Here is a 21,930-nt window from a genome sequence, read left to right on the forward strand (position 1 = left end):
CCACTCTCACTTCATTCCCACCTACTTCTTGAGAGTTAGGCACTTTTGAAAGAATGTGAACTCTTTCCGGTTCTGGAAATCAATGCAGTACAGAGAGTCCCCATTCATTTCTGGGTGGGGTGGAAGGGACTAGATTTCCTTTTGGAACTGGATTGCATAGAGGAAGTTGCTGAAGGTGTGACACAGCAAGGGTTAGATCATCAGTAAACCAGGGGTTTCTTTTCCATTAAATCCTAGGACACATTGTCTGGACCACTTGACAACCTTGATCCCATCCATCGGGAATCGTGTAACCCTCCATGTAAAATAAGAGCCTTGAATGTCTCAGTTATATAGCGGGTTTGGAATATTCACATGTAAAATTTTTTGCAGCCTTTGAGATATGTCTGGACAAGCTGTCAATGGGGTGCTACCAGCATTATTTTGGGAACTGCTATGTTGTTTGGTGCCATTATGGAAAGCATCCCAAAGGAAGAAGCTCAAATGACAGCATTACCCACCCAGGATACTCTAGTGTAAACTGCAAAGAAGTGAATGTCAAAAGACATAAGCTGGAGTCACGAACAACCTGGGCGCCTTGGTTCTAACCCATACACTCTCTCAACTCCAGTTTTCTCATCTCTAAAACGGGAATGGGGGCTTCCCTGGTGGCGCAGTGGTTGAGAATCTGTCTGCCAATGCAGGGGACACTGTCGGGTTCGAGCCCTGGTCTGGGAAGATCCCACATGCCGCGGAGCAACTGGGCCCGTGAGCCACAACTACTGAGCCTTCGCATCTGGAGCCTGTGCTCCGCAACAGGAGAGGCCGCGACAGTGAGAGGACTGTGCACCGCGATGAAGAGTGGCCCCCGCTCGCCGCAACTAGAGAAAGCCCTCGCACAGAAACGAAGACCCAATGCAGTCAAATAAATAAATAAAATAAATTTATTTAAAAAAAAAAATTAATTAAATTTTTAAAAACATTTTTATTGGAGTATAGCTGATTTACAATGTTGCATTAATATGATTTATATAGATTTATATTTATATAGATTTATGTATATGTTTATATAGATTCTGGAACAGGCAATACTAATGTTTGGTAAAAAATAATCACAAAAGTGGTTGCCTTGAGGTGGGGGTTGGCTGGAGGTGGACTGGGAAAGAATTTGAGGGAATTATCCAGTGGGGTTGGTCATATTCTGTATCTTGACAGGGGATTGGGTTACAGGGGTATATGCACTTCTCAAAACTCATTGAATGCACTTGGGGTTTTATTGTATGTAAATTCTACCCCAAAATACAAAATAATGATAAACATGCTGAAGTATTTAGGGGTGAGGTGTACTGATACCTGTCATTTATGTTGAATTGCAATAACTATAACAACAAAAATGGATTGATGGATTAATACACAACAAGGCAAATATAGTAAAAAATTACTTGTAGCGTCTAGCTGGTCATTATTCAAATGCTCTTGTCCAATTCTTTCAACTTTCCTGAGGGTTTGAAAATTTTATAATATAATAATTGAAAATAATTTCAGAAAAAAACAATTTTTAAAAAAAATTTTGGCCACGCTGCACAGCTTGCAGAATCTCAGTTCCCTGCCCAGGGACTGAAGCCGGGGCCACAGCAGTGAAAGCGCCGAATCCGACCCACTAGACCACCAGGGAACTCCCAGAAAAAAAAATGTTTAAAAACCCACAAAGGGTACTTTGCTTAGTGGTTTTTTTTTTTAATAATTGCATTTTTAAATTTTTATTTATTTTTGGTTGCGTTGGGTCTTCGTTGCTCGCACGGGCTTTCTCTAGTTGCGGCGAGCGGGGGCTGCTCTTCGTTGCGGTGCGTGGGCTTCTCATTGCGGTGGCTTCTCTTGTTGAGGAGCACGGGCTCTAGGTGCACGGGCTTCAGTGGTTGTGGCACGCGGGCTCAGTAGCTGTGGCTCACGGGCTGTAGAGCGCAGGCTCAGTAGTTGTGGTGCACAGGCTTAGTTGCTCTGTGGCATGTGGCATCTTTCCGGACCAGGGCTTGAACCCGTGTCCCCTGCATTGGCAGCCAGATTCTAAACCCCTGCACCATCAGGGAAGCCCTGCTTAGTGGTTTTTATGTGTGATGCAATATTCTTTCAAGCACCAAATATCCTTAGAGAAATTAAGTTACTTGTAAAAGGTAAATGAGAATCTACTCCATTGCCTTTCTCAACATGCTGCGTAAAAGAGATATTTAAAATTATAAACACATAAGTAAGGATTTCTGAGTTTGAAATATGTCACATGAATTGTTATGAAATTAAATTTATAATTACAAATACTTAGTATCATATTTTTGACTACACATCATTTCAATTTGTTGTTTTGTTGGTCTGGTCTCCATGAGCTATTAGAAATGGTAGGTTCTGAAATACAAAGAGAAATAATAAGCAGGTGATAGAATTCAAGTAAGAATGTACTATTTTAATAATATCAGCTAACTGATACGAACTAATTTGAAAATCTTGATTTTTAGAGTACAAATAATATCACAGCACTGACTTTTCATACCCTGAGAATTTCTGGCATTCACGAAGACTGGAATATAATTCAAAATGACTATGACAGACTAGAGCGTTGTATTCTTTCAGAAGAACCAAATTCAGTAGGAACATGTATAAAAGTATACCCTTCAGGACCAAAAACCAATAAAAAAATATATGCGATGGGAAAGGACCTGTTAGGATTTCAGGGTATCAGTACTGACCACAGTCAGCTCTGTCTGCTGAAAAGTCACTGTTCCTTGTGCTATGGTGGGATCCAACTTTAATATATATTTTTAAGTGAAATGGAGAAATTAATAAAGGTTTAAATATGAACAAGGTGACATTAATGAAAAAACTGGTCTTATGGAGAAAATCTGAGAGAAGAGGAAATTCTCTAAATGCTTCAAAATTGAAAAGGTTCAAGTTGTGCTTGATGATTACCACTTTCAATTACATGAAGTGTTTTTTATGGAGAGATTCTATGAAAAACTAACCAGGGAGGTGGATTTAAGTGAAGAGAGTTCAGTTGTGCAAATCAAAGAGTCTCTTGACTTCAAGGTTGATTAAACTGTGGAATAATTATCAAGAGACGCTATGGAGTCTACACCCCCGGAGAATTACATAAGCAAAATATAAATTCTGAGTGGTTCTGAATTCACCTGCCAGAGGTTGGGGGCAAATTCCAACAACCCCTGGCAGGACCTTTCTGGGTCTGCATTCTGACAATAAGGTTTCACTCCATAGGAATAGTTTGGAAATATAGTTCAGTACTAAATTACATTTTTCTGGGCTTTCTGTAAAGAATGGCAACTTTAAATTCACGTCATTTAAAAATTCAGTCTCTTAAAGTACAGCAGTGTAGTTGTCGTTAGCAATACTGTATTGCATACTTGAAATTTGCTAAGAGGGTAAATCTCAATTCTTACTATAAAAAGAAGAAGAAAAAGAAAAAAGATAACTATGCGAGGTGATGGACATATTGATTAGCTTGGTTATGGTGATGATTGCACAGGATGTATGCATATTAAACCATGAACATAAACAACTTGTATTTGTGAATTTTTTTTTTTTGCCCGCACCACGAGGCTTATGGGATCTTAGTTCCCCGACCAGGGATAGAACCCCAGACCCCCTGTTAGGAAGCGCAGAGTCCTAACCACTGGACCGCCAGGGAATTCCCCATACGTATTTGTGAATTTATACCTCAGTGAAGCTCAAAGAAAATCACTGTATTGAATGATGCTTCTTTTCATTGAACTTGTCTCATAATAAATGATTACATATTGTTTTGGTGATGATTTGTGACACTGGTCTTAATTTAGTTTCTGTACTGTTTAATAAAATAATTAGAAGGTATTCTGTCATTTTCTCTGTTGTTACAACATTATCATGAGAAAGAAGTCTTTGTATTTAAACCATTATATAATCAGTATTTCCTGTGGGTGACTCGGTCCCTACCTGAGTGTAAGTACGTTAATGTTCTTTGCTGTTTAGTCCTACCACAGCACTCTTGCACCATCCAGGGACAGTTAGAATGGAATGAGATAAAAATGTCATCTTTGCGAATGAGGTATCTTCTCTCTGAAAGTCAGTACGGCAAAATCCTCTTCTGCGTTTTCCATCGTCGTCTCTATTTTGGGTTTCGTAATCTTATTCCTTGACTCACTTTTATCCTTATGCTTTGCAGAGTGGAACTTGCTTCGTGTTGTGGTGCCGTTCAAAACTTCATTGTTTCTCAAAATAACACTCCCGTCGGGACTAACGTGAGTTACGAGGTGGAAAGTAAAAGCGAAATCCAAATCAGAGAGAACATTTTTGATATGTTGCCAGTGGTGAGTGAGAATTTCTTGTGGTTTGTGTCAATATTTAAGGTGAATGTTGGCTCAGATTAAGATATAAGAATGGGGGCTTCCCTGGTGGCGCAGTGGTTGAGTCCGCCTGCCGATGCAGGGGACACGGGTTCGTGCCGTCCGGGAAGATCCCACGTGCCGCGGAGTGGCATGTCCCCGTGGGCCATGGCCGCTGAGCCTGCGCGTCCGGAGCCTGTGCTCCGCAACGGGAGAGGCCACGACAGTGAGAGGCCTGCGTACCGCAAAAAAAAAAGATATAAGAATGGAGCAGTTAATTCATTAAAATGCCACACTCTGTTGTGTTGTGTAAGATATGTATGGCAGTCCAAGGCAGTTTTGAATACTTGTGGCCCTGCGGGGAATGGTATTTATATCTTAAATGATAAGCTCTTCCAGCCCATGAGTCTTCATGACTCATCCTTGAATGAGATGAGGTACTTGGGCTTTCTGCATAGTAATTACCAGGGCTTGGGAAGATGCCCATTTTTCACCTGCAATAAGACTCCTCCAGTTGTCAGTTTCAGTGACTAAATCAGTTCCTTCACAAAGAACTGTAGGTTTATGTGGCTAATCTTTGGGAAGTAAATACATAAGAATTTGCGGTCCGTAAACATAACCTCCACAAGACAGGGATTTTTATCTACTGTGTTCTTATGTATCCCAAGCTCCTAGGGCATTCCCCAGTGCACAGATGCATTCATTACATATTCGTTATTTAAACTAATGAGTAATGATACTGTATCATTACACTATAAATCCAAACTTGGGGGGAATTTTTCTCCTGAAAATATCCCACTGCTGATGAACTACACTCTCAGGCATCTTTTTTTTGTGTGTGTGTGGTACGCGGGCCTCTCACTGCTGTGGCCTCTCCCGTTGCGGAGCACAGGCTCCGGACACGCAGGCTCAGCGGCCATGGCTCACGGGCCCAGCCGCTCTGTGGCATGTGGGATCTTCCCGGACCGGGGCACGAACCCATGTCCCCTGCATCGGCAGGCGGACTCTCAACCACTGCGCCTCCAGGGAAGCCCTCAGGCATCTTTTTATGATTTGATGAAAAGCAATTAGGCCAAGTCAGTGGTCAAAACGGGATCGCTTTATATATGCTGTTTACCAACTGTAGAATATTCAGTTCTTACAATTATTTCCATTTTTCTGGACCTTTGACTTGTTTCAACTATTTTATTGTCATGTAAGTTCCAATTTTTTTTTAATTCAAAGGAAGTATAATTTTCTGGGAATGAGCGAAAAATCAATACACAATGTTAGAGAAAAAATATTGCACATTTTCCCAAAGGGAACGGGGACCAAAAAAATAACTCATACGGCATTCTGAAAATCCCCTCGTGATGCACTGAAATTACCAATAGCTGAAAAGATAGCAACTGAAGATTATTTCTGTCCCTTATCAGGGAAGACCTTGGGGAGTTCCACAGAGAGCAACTCTTTCACCCTTGCCGTTGTTGCTAGTGTTGTCCTTGCCTTAGGCTGGTCAGAACAGAGGAACTGCAGGTATTTTTTTGCTTCTGATTTGGCACCTTGAAAAGAATAACTTAGCACAGGCTTGATAATTCTGGATGCAATTAGCAACAGCATCCATTTTCCAAGTTAATACTGACTTTTTAAAACTAGGGGGAGGAAATTCTGAAGTTAATACAGCAACAGCTGCAAAGCGAGGTCACTTTTCTGTGTTTCTTCATCATCCCCTTCCACAGACACAGCATCCGAGGTTGCTTCCCACACCCCAACCCTGCTTTGTTCTGTGGGGCACACAGCGAACAGATCACAATAGATGCTTTGGATGAAATGGTGTGAAGTCACTTACTCCAAAGGTTTGCTTAGTTACTTGAAAGGAAAACAACGAAGCTGGTTTTCAACCAGAGTTAGCAACAAGCAGGCAGTTAAGTGGCCCAGATTTGTGTTCTCTTAGGAGCCTTATTTTAAGGAACGTTGAAATTGTCATTTATTTGAACTCTTACTGAACGTAAGATAGCAAAGCATATGGACTTTTTCCTCCCAGTTGACCAAGAAACCAGAGAAAAACGTTCATTATTTTGAGTGCTTAATTGGAGATACGTTCCCCTCAGTAATCTTTTCTGTTGTACCATAAAGAGCCTATTTGCATTCTGCCCTGTCTGTAAAATTCAGAATTTACTGTGGTATCGGTTAGTAAACATGGTCTGAAAATATCTTGCGCTAGAAGTTCAGTGATTCCAAGTAGCCCAGGGCCTGTGGGAACCATTCATTAAAGAGCCAGACACTCTGCTGGGGTCACCTCTGTGCAGGGAAATAAGGCACATCCTTCAGTTAACCTTTCACCCCTTGAATGACAGACAGCACCTGTATAATGTGTCGTGATTAAGACCATGGACTCTGAACCAGACTGCCTGGGTTTGAATCCCAGCTCTGCTGCTTTCTAGCCCTTCCTTAAACTCATGCCTCCGTCTTCCCATCTGTGAAATGCTCGCAAGGTTGTTGGATGGATTCCGTGTGTTAACAAGTCACGTCTCGGGAAAGTGCTTCTCGCACCAGCAGCGCAACATGATTTTTCACTTTCACGGACAAACGCAGACGTGCTGAAAGAGAGTTCTCGTCCCTCGTTTGGCATCTCCCAATGCAGATTCAGGAGCACGCGGGAGTCAGGGTGATTCAGGATCTGTCGGGCAGCTCAGAACCACACTGGTCCTGGGGCGTTGCCAGTGGGGCTGGTACACTGGGCAGGAGGGTTCCCTGATTCGTAGCAGTGTAAATATCCCCATCGTGGCGATTGTAATTTACCAGTGGTTTCACAGTCGGCTCACAAAATTCCTGAATATTTACCAGTTGGTGCCCATAAGCTGGTACAACTGGGTTCCAACGTGGTGCTGGGGGTTGCACCCAGGTGGCCATTGGGCCAGTCGTCACCCATCAAAAAGCAGTGGTCCTCTAGGCGAGGTCTGCAGTAGAAGACAGGGGAAATGAAAAGTAATAAACATGCTCTCTGCCCCTGAGGACCTACACTCACGTTCTGGAGACAAAGCAGGTGAATCAGGACCTCATCATCGCGGAACTCTGAGCTGACACCCTTGCTGCTGGTTAAGGTCACATCCTTACTTCCGGAAAAGTGACCAGCAAAGGCAAAGTACACTATCAAACTGAAAAGTGTTATGTTTCAGACCGCGGAGGATTTGGTAAAAGTGGGAAGTCTTTTGGGATCGGCCAGTTGTGTCCTTGGAGGAAACAAAAATGATTCCGGCCTTAGAAATGAATTTGAAACAAATCAGCACAGAGTTACTGGGCCTCCCTGAAGCACCGTGGCTGATCATTTACAGAGGTCGCAGGCATAAATCTGTCATCACTGAGCCTGAAGGTCTACCTACTTAAGAAGCACAGAGAACTTTCACTAAATTATCTATTAATTTTATGGCCAAGAATAGAGAATTGAATGTTACTTTGGAATTGCTTTCTTTTCTATTTTTGGCTGGAAATGGTCCTGTTAGTCCGAAAGGCCCATGTGGGATTTTCTCATCCTCAATTTATTTACTTAATTATGTGATGTAAAATACGTTAAAGTACATTTTAAGAACAGGTGTATTATATTTTGTATTATTACATTATGTTTGTCTATGATATGCTATATATTCCTCTCAAGAGAAATGAAACAGGTTTACAGGATTTTTTTATGATGTCATAAGTTGATTGACATGCTGTGGTATTGCTTCTTGTTCTTTTTCCTTCCTTAGCATGTGTAAAGATTAAGCTACTTGAATTAAGCTGATGATGTTTATGGTTCTAAAACTAAAGCTATTTTATGACAGTTTTTCCCTTTCTCCTGATAGACTCAGCCTTTTGTGGGGTACCCTTACAATCAGTGTGCGGTGGTTGGAAATGGGGGGATTCTGAATCAGTCTCTCTGCGGAGCCGAAATTGATAAATCCGACTTTGTTTTTAGGTAAGCTCTGTCGAATTGGTTTCTTTGACATCCAAGATCAGCTGGATATTTTAAATGAATAGGCTAAAGATACTTTGTGTAAATTTTGACCTTTGAACTCTGTTGCTTAAGCCTGCAATTTATCTAGTGTGTTTCCAAAAGTGTTAAATGGATCATGAGTTCCTCTGAATGTTGCTATGGTCACTTAACTTTCCAGAAACCCTGCATGAGATCATAGTCAAAGAGGGTCTTCACTGCAGGACTTGTCAGAGCCTTCAGTATATTAAGGATACTTTTTTTTTTTTTTTTTAAACAGAGCATTTCAAGAACACTTTGTTCTCAGGTAATACTTGTGAAAATGCTGACTTAGATATTGTATAGCCACACAACATTGATGTTTATTTAGGTTTCTGGCCTGAAATTTTTTAACAATGTGCAGCTTCTAAATTCTGATCTTTTAAAATGTTTATATCTCAATACAAGCTAGCTTGCCAAAACAGAAACAAAAGTAGTTTCTCTGTGTGTCTGAACTAATAACACAAGCCACAGAGCATCTCCACTTTCAGAATATGATGGAAAGAGGATTCATCCCTGTGAGGGTGGATTTCAATTGAAATACACCTTTTTATAAAGTCAGTTGAAATCCGTTTCTTCCTATTTCAGGAGCACCAATTGCATACATCAGAGGAGATCCTTTGAGCTTTATTGATTTAATGCTGCCCATGAAAAAGAAACATGATTCTGAATCAGTAGCTCCCCCTCACTTTAATCTCATTTAGAATTTTATGCTGAAGATAATAACAGAACAACAGACCTGGCAGTCCAACCATTATTGAATGTGTTCGTCATGGTGAATGTGAAAATGGCCAATACCTGCATGATTTAGCCATTTTGTTAAAGTACTCAGTATGGAAGAACCATAAGGAAGATGAGTAATTCTTCTTGTAATAGACATTTTTATAGACTGAAAATTCCCAAAACATCTGGGGTGAATATTATGCCTAAACATCCATTTTACTTGATAGCAGATATAAGAAATACAAGTTTAGGTTTAACAAGCAGGGAAAAAAACCCAAAAAACAAAAAACTCAACAGCTACTTAATTTATAACTCTAAAATAAATGCGTATATTTCTAGATTCTGCATTTGTTGATGCCAGCTATTTTTCTGAATATAGAGTTCCTTTTGAAGTTAGCCTTCCAAACTGAAAGGTCAAATTGGGGCTGTACATGGTTGGTGTCATTAAAATTTATTTAATTTTTAAGCCTATGTCTATTTTGGTTGTACATGTTTCATAGTTTATAAAACCATCTGGAAGCTGATTATCTTTTTTTTTCATTTCAGAAGATTGGGAGCTGTCAGTTAAGTGTGTAAGGAGCAAAAATAGGGGCTGAGTGGCTTTACTGTACTGTGTATATACAATACCCAATATTTCCCCTAGGGGTCTCCAATGATACCATATTGGAAATCATCTTTGAGTCTTCAAAAGAATATGAGACTGTTCTAGAAAATAGGTTTGTTACAGGAAGCCCACTACTGAAGACATTTCTGTGGCCTCTTATCTAAATTAATATTTATTTTTCCCAAGGTGCCATATTTGTTTCTGATGTATCTTTTTTTATCAGTGAGAGAAGTACATGTTTCATTTATCCATATATTTCATAGAGCATGGAATAGAATATTTCAACCTCATCTTACAGAACACATCAAGTTTAAACAGCCTTCCTCAGAGATGCTCCCTTTGTAGGTATAGCTTTAAAGAAATGGTCTACTTGAAATTCTGAAATGATACTTTCTCTTTTCTGTGTGACAAGAATATACTTACTCAAAATTACAATTCTTAATTTGTTTTCCAATTTAAAAACAAAATAGTACTCAAAAGAGGAGAACATCAATATGAAAACATCATTATAAGAACATTAAGGCTTTATTTTTTAACAGCTTAATTTGGTGGAAAAACAGTCCATATGGGAATCAGGAAATTTTGATTTTTTTTATATAGTCTTTGCTTCTGGCAGACACTATAACCTTAGTCGCAGTGCCTCAATTTTTTAAAATCTGTAAATTGGTGATATACCTCTGTGGGAATCTAATTAATATAAATAATAATTTTAATAAAAGGATCATGAACTCTTCAAAAGCTAGGCAAGGTGTAATTGTCATTTCTAGTTTTGTTACCTATAAAGGTCTTACATAATACTGAAAGCATTTATCAAATTCATTTATTTTATCCAATGTTGAAATGCCAGCTAAGAGTTCAGTACTTATTAAATGTTTTTCGATGGAAATCAGATGAATTCTGAGGATCCTCTTAACGACAATAATTTTCTCCAATAAAATGAGAATGATCACATGTATATGTGTGGTTGTATGTGGATGTACTTTTTTTTTTCACAAGTTATATTTTGAGAATAGTTTTCCTTCCAAATTTCAGGTGTAACCTCCCCCCAACCACAGGAAATGTTACCAATGACGTTGGCACTAAAACCAACCTGGTGACTCTAAATCCCAGTATCATAAGGCTAAGGTAAGTACCTCAAATTACATAACTGTTCAAGAACATTTTTCTCATTATTTAACCTGTTTCTTAGTCTGAGCACTAATCTTGTTGCTGAGACTGATTTCTAATACAGCTGCAATGGCTTTTTAGGAAAATATATAAGAATATATTGGTAATTTAGGTTGTGGCTCATAAGAGGTATGTCCAGTTGTACTTCTAATGTCATAAGCTGAATGTTGCTAATCCAATGAGAACTTTTTAATAGTGAAGTTCCTTTTTTAGATTTCCTTTCAGAATTTTAGTGTTGCTCTTGTCTCGATAGCGCTTTCTTGAAAAAACTTAGTCTATTTAGAAGCTTCAGAGAGTAACCCTTAGGAGAACCTGGCAAAATCAAGTTTTCATTTCGGGCAGTTTATTACTAAAAAATAATTTGTGTATTTTATTTTCCACAATGTAACTACTACAAAATGTTGGCTGTTCAATAAAAATCCTATATAGAGTTTTATTCAACTATTTTCATCCGAAGTGACTAATAATTGTTATTAGTAGAATACACCCCTCAAATAGTTCTAGTATGGCTTAAGAGAATATAAAATATTGTACCTGTCTCCCCAAGGCTTATTTTCTAAACACACGCAGTCATGCACACCAGTATATTTACTGAGGTATTATTTAAATTAAACACATAGAGCTATCACAATCCATGGAGGAAATTTAAGATGTGTGCGTGTGTGTGTGTGTGTGTGTGTGTGTGTTTATGCATATAGATATTTTAGACTTTCTAAAGGAAACATTTTATAATAACATGTATGTACAAATGTACAGCTCAGTGCATTTTTTTAATGCACAGATATTTTAAGAGTGTGTTATGTTTGAGAAAACGTTTCAGCATTATACATTTGGAAGGTAATTCATCATTAAAAAGCAACCTTAGGAAAAAAGTACTGAGTTGGAAGATAAAATAATATAAAAAATGTATGTCCAGTAAGGGTATTGCCCCATAAGAAGGTAGGAATGAGAGCCTAGATATGCCAAGAAAGAGAAATGAAGACCTCACCCCCTGATATTTACAAGATGCTTACTTAACATGAGTTTTTTCTGAGTCTGCAGTTTGTCTGTTTTATATACAGTGATATAAATGGTTCTATTTTTTGGCCAGTGGTGAATTCAGCCTCATGTTACCAAAACTGCTCCTTTGATGATTACTGTTAAAATCATGATGTTTTACAAATTTGGCAGATATGGGAACTTAAAGGAAAAGAAAGCAATATTTCTGGAGGACGTTGCAACCTATGGAGATGCATTCGTCCTTCTGCCAGCATTTTCCTTCAGGGCCAACACTGCGGCCTCTTTTAAGGTGTACTACACACTGAAGGAGTCTAAAGCAAGACAAAGAGTTTTATTTTTCCATCCCAAGTACCTGAAAAACCTTGCCCTCTTCTGGAGGACTAAAGGTGTGACCGAGTATCGCCTGTCCTCCGGCTTGATGATCACAAGTGTGGCAGTTGAACTGTGCGAGAACGTGAAACTCTATGGATTCTGGCCTTTCTCTAAAACTGGAGAGAACACACCTGTCAGCCATCACTACTACGACAACAGGTTACCTAAGCGCGGTTTCCATGAGATGCCCAAGGAGTATAGACAAATTCTCCAGCTTCATGTGAAAGGAGTCCTCAGGTTACAATTTAGCAGATGTGAAATAGCCTAAACCAGATGTCTTTAAACGGGAATCGTGTTCACACAATGCAGTAGGTGAGTGTCAGTGTTCCAAACACCGAAAGAGGAGGTTGTAGGGTGTCGTAGGAAGAGTCCCGGAATTTGGTTGGATCAAAGCTCTGGCACTAGGTTTGCAATCTCAGCAGCTCATTTCATTGTTCTGATCTTCAGTCCTCTTCCTGTAAGATGGGGACCGTGATCTCTAACTCATATTAGGAGAATCTGATAATCTGTGAAGACTTTCCGCAAGTATTTAGCATGAGGTAGGGACTCCATAAATATCTCCTCGCTGATATTTTTAACAGCCGTTTTCGCCTTCACCAGACGTAATAAAAAGGCAGGCTGTCTTGGAGACTCTTTCTGAAGAGAAAAGCTGAACTGCCAGTATCCACTGGAATTCTTTCTCTGGCAGGAGCCTCTATTATCCGTAATATCGTTCCCACCTTTCTTCCTGTCTTAAAGAGGGCATATAAGAAAACTATGTAATTAAACAAGAAGCCCGTGGTTATGCAGGAATGAACGCCTTACGCCTCTAATTACATTCACTTGTGTCTTGAGCTGTGCTGGTGTCGTGGTTGGACTTAGGCCAATCCTTTTCCTCCTTTATCTACATTTAAAAATCACTCTTTAATATATGTATTAACTTCCTGTCTCACTCTTAAGCCTTTTCCTCTCCCACTGACAGGATTTACTTCAAGGGCAGGAATAGTTACGATTCTACTTACCTGTTGTCTTGTCTGTGGCGGTCACTCATACAATTTACTTTGCTAAGGTTGTTGAACAGCTGCTTCATGCTAGACCCTTTCCCAGGCTCTGCGAGAGAGATATAAAAATGACTAAGTCCTGGGGACTTCCCTGGCGGTCCAGTGGTTAAGACTCTGCGCTGCCACTGCAGTGGGCCACGGGTTCGATCCCTGCTCGGGGACCTAAGATCCCACAAACCGTGCGGCGCAGACAAAAAGAAAAAAAAAAAAGACTAACTCGTGCAGGAATAAACAGATGTGCGTGCCGTGAACAATGAAAGGGTGTGCTCAGTATTCTCACAAAAGCTATGGGGAACAGAGGCAGGAATCATTCAGTCGATTTCAGTGGAGTCTGTTTCAGAGAAGAGCTGGTTTCTGAATTAAGCCTAGAAAGGGAGTAAGGCTTTACCAAATGAAGAAGATTCTAGGTAGAGGGAATATGATGGGGAGAAGGCTGTCCCCTTGATTCTTTTTTTTGGCTGTGTTGGGTCTTCATTGCTGTGCACGGGCTTTCTCTAGGTGTGGCGAGCGGGGGCTGCTCTTCGTTGCGGTGCGTGGGCTTCTCATTGCGGTGCTTCTCGTTGCGGAGCACGGGCTCCAGGCGTGAGGGCTTCAGTAGTTGTAGCACGCGGGCTCAGTAGTTGTGGCTCGCGGGCTCTAGAGCGCAGGCTCAGTAGTTGTGGCGCACGGGCTTAGTTGCTCCGCGGCATGTGGGATCTTCTCGGACCAGGGCTTGAACCCGTGTCCCCTGCATTGGCAGGCGGATTCTTAACCGCTGCGCCGCCAGGGAAGCCCTGTCCACTTGATTCTGATTCATGAAAACAAAGCTGTTTGAAGGTAAATCATGGTCTTTGCCCCACAATCTGCCCTGTGAGGGTAGGATATAGCACCTGGCGGTGGTGGCTTAGGCCCACATCTGTGAAATGGGAATAATACCAAGCTGGTTGATTTCATAGAAAAGTTGTAAGAACTAAAGCACAGAGAAACTTGATTCTCATAAGGAAAAGTGTACATTTACATGAGAAATAAGACATCAATATGAAATAAAGCTTAAGGAGACATTGAACATTAGCATTTCGCAAAACTCCCTTACATCCTGATGATACATGTTAATACAGGTCATAAGTGCATCCATTGCATAAGGTATTTGACTTAAATAAGTAATCACGTGCACACTTTCGTGCTCGTCTTTGTACCAGCACGAGAAGAGCAGAAATAGGAACAGAGCAGACTGAGCATGACAAATTAATTACAAATGTAATTCTGAATTCTTACCTTAGCCAGATTATTGTTTTATTCAGGGTTCACTTGTAGGAGCACTCTGCTGTAGATTGCTTATTTTGATAAAGTACATCTTTGATTCGATTGTAGTTGCCATTTGCGATGCCATTCTTAATTTACATTTTCAGTTGTTCTTCTTTAGCAAATGAAACCTATTACTGCCATAAATTGATTTCAAAATTCATATGTGGATATTTTCTGAAAGGAACGTGCTTTTAGTTACATAAAGTCTAATTCATTTTTCTTTCTTTCTGTAGTGACGGATAAATGACTGTTTTCTACTGCTTCTAATGGGTTTAATTAATTTCTGAAAATCTGCTATCAGGATTGGTAATGTTTCTATCATGTTACTAGCAATGATTATGAAAAATTGATCGGAACCCTCTAATATTTTATAGTTTAGTAGAACATTTCCCTCAAAATGTTTTCTGCCGGGTAGAGACATAAACTTTGCTTTTTGATGACATGGGAAATACATGATTGATGAGTAAAAATAATAGAATATAGTGAACTAAATCATTAGATATACAATATGGAGACTTTATAAGTTATTTAATAAAAATTACATATGATTAGGACATTTAGAGCCTACTTAAGTTTTTCCCATATAACTTCCCATTTTAACCTTGGATATTTTGTCTAGAGTATCAAAACATCAGTAAAATTTTCAGTGTCACTGATAAGGATATCGGAAATATTCAAAATGGTGGGAGAGCAAGGAACATTGTCCTAATGATACCCATGTTCTGGTCAAATGTCAGTAGAAAAACTTTTAAGTTGTGGAGAACATTTGTAGATCTTTTCCCATGGACACAACCAAAGTTGCTTTCTTGTTTAACATTTGTATTAATGTTTGTGTTGCCAGCCTCAGAGCATGTTGACGTTTATACAGCCGTCCCAGCTAGGTTCACATTAACCAAAAAGCCTAGGTCACAGGGAACACGTGCGCTCTTTCTGTCTCTTTCCTGAGTTGAAATCACAAGAGCTTGCAGTTACCTGCCATTGCGTGAAACTCTCCTTCACCATCTGTAGTGTCCTCAGGGTTTCTTTATTGTGGAGAAATAAAAGGAGTGGGAGGATGGAGTTCATGTGACATTATCAAAATTCATTCATCTAAATTACTTTTAGAAAGTAAGAAAAAAATTCTGTTTTGGAACAGAAGAACATTATTGGTGCATCATAATGGAACACGTGGAAGGTCGTCCTCCAGCAGAGAGGAAATGTTATAATGTAACCTATCAGCTATGTGAATTGGAAATAGTAAGTCACAGTTCTTTAGATCCAAACAAAAAGAGAAACTCTGAACTCCATCCTGTAGATTTAGAGATTAACCAAGTCTAAGCATGACACTCATGAAATCCCTGGGTGTAATGAGCACCAGTTAAATCTTGTTACATGGATGGATTTGATCTTCTGCTCTTTAACTTCAAGTACATCTATAGGCATGGAAAACGGAATGTTTGAGTACTGGTGCTAGCCAGTACTAAACTCTTACTTAGGACTCCAGCTCGTAATACCACCCGCCACCAGTTTCTAAGGGAAATACTGGCTTGCTTGATTCCATTTTCTACTTGTTGTTTAGAATCAATGGGGCAATGTAAGTGAATAACAAGAGTGCAAAATAGTTTCTATTGAAATCCAAGGGTAAGGCAGAAATAGTTATTTAAGCATATAATAATGCTGTATGGCCCCGGGAGGGGCTCCATGAATAATTGCATGGAGTTAAGTTTTATACACTATAATAGTCCTTGAAGTCTCTGGTGCTTTTTCCTCCTAACGAAAGGCAAATGCAAATAGATCGTGACTTTCACGAAGGAAGATTTCCTTCTGCTTGTAAATTCCAACCCAGGGAATATGTGGGCACTCAGCCAGGTAATCAGCCAAGGACATTGTTTTGAGGACTTACTATGTATAGAATACTGAAGTAAGCCATAAATCAGACCCGTTTGGGACAAGATTTTTCCTTGCTTACAAAAAATGTACCAGTTAAATACTATATCATGTCAAGCACCCTAAATCATTACATGAATTTCCAAAAGCTTTGGGAAAATTGGAAAGCTTTGTGGATAACAGGTCTGCTCACCTTCTAAACAGCTCAGTGTGATGCAATATGTAGGGTAGTTATGACACTAAAAGCATTTTATGTATGTAACATGACACGGAAACACGTTGTTTTGCTACTAAACATGGAAGGAATTGCAGGAATTCACAGGAAATATCTGAAGCACTTGACCTAATAAGACTATTTCTTTCTTTATTCTTGTTTTTTAAAAATCCCTTTAGAGCCCCTGGGTGAGTTCAAGGTTTCCTACTTGCATGTGGCTTCAGAAGGCTGAATCCATAGTGAGCAGTCACCATTGCCCTCCTGAAGATGGATGGCCAGGGATATTTTTCTTGCCCATCTCATCTGGGTCATCACCCTTCCAAGAGCATTCTTTTTACCGAAAAAAAGTGTGGTATATGGTAGAGATGCATCCCTTCATTTTATATAATGGAGAAAAGATCAACTCTTTAGCAGGTGGTATTGCAACACTGGCTCATAATAGAGAAAAAACCAAATTCCTACATTGCACCATAGAACAAGTTGGACTCCAGGTAGATTAAAGAGAGATTAAAAGATGACTGCAAAGCTAATAGAACAAAATGTAGGTAAGGGGCTGTACCCCTTAAACATAACCCCCAAATAATGTCTTAATCAGGTTGAGAAATGATGGCTATGGCTACATTAAAATGAAGAATTTTCTAGTCAGTGAACAACACCTTAAAGCTAATAGAGAGTAACAGACTAGAAGAGCTTTTAGCAAAGCATAAAATTCATGACATTACTATAGAAACATTCCCGGGAACTACAAATCAACAAATGAAAGACAGGAAACTCAATATAAAAATGAGCAAAGAATAAGAATGTGATCTACAAAGAGAAAAGCTGAGTAGCTAATAAGAATAGAAAGCGATGCTCAAACTTACTAATAGCTGAGAAATGAAAATTAAAATGAGATATATTGCTAAGAATTCATAAGATTGTTAATTCCAAATGCCAGTAGAAGTATAAACTGATTCAGCCATTTTGGAAAGCAGTCTTGAAGCACTGAGTTAGTAATATTAATTATTTGGCCTATGGCCCAGCAATCCCACCTTCATACCTATGTCCCAGAGAACTTTCTTTGTAGGTCCACAAGGAGACAAGATTTAAGATATTTATTTCATTATTGTTTGCGGTAGCAGGAAGTTGGTTACACAGGTACCCATCTCTAAGGGAGTCAATGAGGTAACTTTGATAAACACATAGTATGGAATATATCAGTTAGAAGCAACTTATTGGATGTGTATAGAGCTAGGATAAGTCCTTAAAATACAGCAGAAAGGGGAAAATAAGAGCTATAGCACAATGCCATTGAAATATACGTTAAAGCATATATATACACATATACGCATGCATACATGTGTACATTACATATTAAAAGGCATATATTAAATACTAGAAGAGTGCCAATTTAGGAGGGCGTAATGGGAGTGGGTTTAGAGATAAAGGAATAAGTAAAATAAGTAAAGGGGTAAAATGAATAAATAATTCAAGAAAAGGAGACTCACTCCTGTTGTTTGTGTGTCAATAGTTTATTCCCCTATTTACTGAGTAGAAATCTATTATATGGATGTACCATGATTGGTTTATCCATTCACCCATTGAGATACATTTTAGTTGTCTCCAGTTTTTGGCTGTTACAAATACAGCTATCATGGACATTCATGCACAAGTCTTTGTGTGGGTGTATATTTTCATTTCTTTGGGGCCAATATCTAGGGTTGGAACCGCTGGGTCGCATGATCTGTGCCTGTCTAATACTTTTTAAAACTACCAAACTATTTTCCAAAGTTGTTGTAACATTTCATGTTTCTATCAGTGGTCTATACCAGTTGTAGTTACCTCACATCTTTGGTAAAATTTTGTATGGTCAATCTTTATTAATTTTAGACATTATGTTGGGTGTATAGTTATTTCTCATGATTTTAATTTGAATTCCCCTTTGATTATCTTCTCAGATGTTTATTTGCCTTCTATGTGTCTTCTTTGGTGAAGTGTCTATTCAAATATTTCGACTATTTTTGATTGGATTGCTTTATTATGGAGTTATAAGAGAATTTTTATAAATTACCGATACAGATCTTTTGTTAGTTATATGTTTTGCAACTATTTTCTCTCAGTTTGAGATTTGCCTTTTCATTTTCTTAACAGTGTCTTTTGAACAACAAAAGCTTTTAATTTCACTAAAGTTTAATTTATGGATCTTTTAATTTTATAGTTTGTACCTCTTGTTTCAAATTTAAGAAATCTTTGACAAACCCAAGGTCACGAAGATCCTCTCCTGTGCTTTCTTAGAAGGTTTTACATTTAGTCTTATGAGCCACTTTGAGTTAATTTTGTGTTTGTGTTTATGGTGTGAAGTAAGGGTCATTGGATTTCATTTTTATAGTTGCTTAAGGTAATTAATATGAGACTTTTTTTTTTTTTAGAAGACGTTGGGGGTAGGAGTTTATTAATTTATTTATTTTTCTGTGTTGCGTCTTCGTTTCTGTGCGAGGGCTTTCTCTAGTTGTGGCAAGCGGGGGCCACTCTTCATCGCAGTGCGCGGGCCTCTGATTATCGCAGCCTCTCTTGTTGTGGAGCACAGCCTCTCTTGTTGCACGTGCAGGCTCAGTAGTTGTGGCTCACGGGCCTAGCTGCTCCGCGGCATGTGGGATCCTCCCAGACCAGGGCTCGAACCCGTGTCCCCTGCATTAGCAGGCAGATTCTCAACCACTGCGCCACCAGGGAAGCCCCGACACTTATTTTTGTTTTTAACGTGGGAGTTTAACGCTGTAGATTTTCCTCCAAAAGCTGCTTTCCACAAATTTTGATATGTTATTTTGTTCTTCATGCAGTTCAGAATACTTTGACTTTTGTTTCTTGTTTGTACCAAAAGTTATTTAGAAGTATATTATGTAGTTTCAAATATTTCTGAATTGTTCCAGATATATTACTGTAGATTATTTTAAATTAATTTCAGTGTGGTCAGTGAACATACTTTGTATGATTTTAATCCATTTAACTTTATTGAGACTTTTATTTTTATGGACTAGAACATGGTCTTTCTTAGTAAATTTTCTGTGTGCACTTGAAAAGCATGTGTATTCTGATGTCGCTGGGTGCAGTGTTCTACTAACGTCAGTTAGGTCAGGTTGGTTGATATTGTTATTTAAGTCTTCTGTATCTTGTGATTTCCTGTGTACTTGTTCTGTCAGTTAATGAGAGAAGAGTGTTAAATCCTTGACTATAACTGTGGATTTAACTATTTCTTCTTGCAGTTTTATTCATTTTTGCTTTGGTTCTCTTGATAAATGACCTCATTATCATTCTGAAATTATCCTCTTTATCCCTAGTAATATTATTATTAATTTGTGTGTGTGTGAGTGTGGTATGCGGGCCTCTCACTGTTGTGGCCTCTCCCGTTGCGGAGCACAGGCTCAGCAGCCATGGCTCACGGGCCCAGCCGCTCCGCGGCATGTGGGATCTTCCCGGACCAGGGCACGAACCCGTGTCCCCTGCATCGGCAGGCGGACCCTCAACCACTGCGCCACCAGGGAAGCCCCCTAGTAATATTACTTTCTCTGAAATCTACTTTGATATTATAGCCACTCCAGCTATTTTTAATTATATAATTAGCATATCTTTTTTAGCATATCATTTTACCTTGAACTTATTTGTTTCTTTATACTTAAAGTAGTTTTCTTCTAGGCAGCAAATAGTTGGGTCTTGCTTCTTTATGTAATCTGAACATCTGCCTTTTATTGATGTGTTTATATCATTTAGATTTAATGTCACACATTTTACTTCTACGTATATTATAAACTGCACATATTATATTTTTGGTTTTAAACTGTCAGTTACCTTTCTAAAATTTCTTAAGGAAAATTTTTTATATTTACCCACATATTTACCATTTTCAGTACTCTTTATATTTTGTGTAGATCTGCATTTTCATTGGGTATTATTTCTCTGAAGGATTTCCTTTAATATTTCTTGTAGGCCTGGACTGCTGGTGATAAATTCTTTCGGTTTTTATATGTTGGAAAAAATTTTTATTTCACGATCATTAAAAAAAATGTTTTTTGCTGGATTGATAGTATATGTTTTTTCATTACTTTGAAGATGTTGCTCCACTCTCTTGTGACTTAACATTGTTTCCAATGAGAAGTTTGTTGTCATTCTTACCTTTGTTCCCATGTACGTAATGTATCTTTTTTTTTGACCAAGAGCTATGTAGCTAGTTTTATTCATAAACACATTTCATATCACCGTCACAAATTAATTTTTTTAATTAATTTTTATTGGAGTATAGTTGATTTACAATGTTGTGTTAGTTTCTGCTGTACAGCAAAGTGAATCAGTTATACATACACATGTATCCACTCTTTTTTAGATTCTTTCCCATATTGGTCACTACAGAGTATTGAGTAGAGTTGGCAAAAAATCCTCCATAATCAACATTATCTGAACTTATTTACACACCTGATGAACCCTAGCCATTTAAAAATGTATAAGAGCTAATTTTAGTGACCAAAGTTTTATATCAAAAATATTATCCAAATATTCTTTATTAATTTATTAAATTTAAAAGTTTAATTTAAAAATTTTAAAAATTTAAATTAAAAAATTTTAAAGTGCCATGGTTGGGCTTCCCTGGTGGCGCAGTGGTTGAGAGTCCACCTGCTGATGCAGGGGACACGGGTTCGTGCCCCGGTCCGGGAAGATCCCACATGCCGCGGAGCGGCTGAGCCCGAGAGCCATGGCCGCTGAGCCTGCGCGTCCGGAGCCTGTGCTCCGCAGCGGGAGAGGCCACAACAGTGAGAGGCCCGCGTACCAAAAAAAAAAAAAAAAAAAGGTGCCACGGTCTTAAAGTTAACAAAAGATCTATAAATTACACATTCATTCAAACACAATTTTTTTAAAACGTGTTTATTGGAATATAATTGCTTTACAATGGTGTGTTATGTTAGTTTCTGCTGTATAACAAAGTGAATCACCTATATGTATGCATATATCCCCATATCCCCTCCCTCTTGCGTCTCCCTCCCACCCTCCCTATCCCAACCCTCTAGGGGGTCACAAAGCACCAAGGTGATCTCCCTGTGCTATGCAGCTGCTTCCCACTAGCTATCTATTTTACATTTGGTAGTGTATATATGTCCACGCCACTCTCTCACTTCATGCCAGCTTACACTCCCCCCTCCCCATGTCCTCAAGTCCATTCTCTACATCTGCATCTTTATTCCTGTCCTGCCCCTAGGTTCTTTAGAACCTTTTTTTTTTTTTTAGATTCCATATATATGTGTTAGCATACAGTATTTGTTTTTCTTTCTGACTTACTTCACTCTGTATGACAGTCTCTAGGTCCA

At 38.9% G+C, this 21,930-nt stretch overlaps 1 protein-coding gene across 1 annotated transcript in view; it reads left to right on the top strand.

Annotated features, from left to right (window-relative positions):
• The window catches only part of ST8SIA6 (ST8 alpha-N-acetyl-neuraminide alpha-2,8-sialyltransferase 6), a 66,951-nt gene extending 45,538 nt beyond the window's left edge, over positions 1-21,413 (top strand). The window contains exons 5-8 of the mRNA XM_089903836.1: positions 4,184-4,328; positions 8,165-8,277; positions 10,691-10,783; positions 11,996-21,413. Coding sequence (XP_089759962.1) covers positions 4,184-4,328; positions 8,165-8,277; positions 10,691-10,783; positions 11,996-12,464 — 820 coding nt within the window. The 3' untranslated portion in view covers positions 12,465-21,413. The remainder of the gene's footprint in view (positions 1-4,183; positions 4,329-8,164; positions 8,278-10,690; positions 10,784-11,995) is intronic.
• The last annotated feature ends 517 nt before the right edge of the window (positions 21,414-21,930 follow it).

This window comes from Delphinapterus leucas, chromosome 2 (genome assembly GCF_059928025.1).
Source record: "Delphinapterus leucas isolate spDelLeu-1000000601 "Yukka" chromosome 2, BTC_Dleu_Yukka2, whole genome shotgun sequence".
Taxonomy (NCBI): Eukaryota; Metazoa; Chordata; class Mammalia; order Artiodactyla; family Monodontidae; genus Delphinapterus; species Delphinapterus leucas.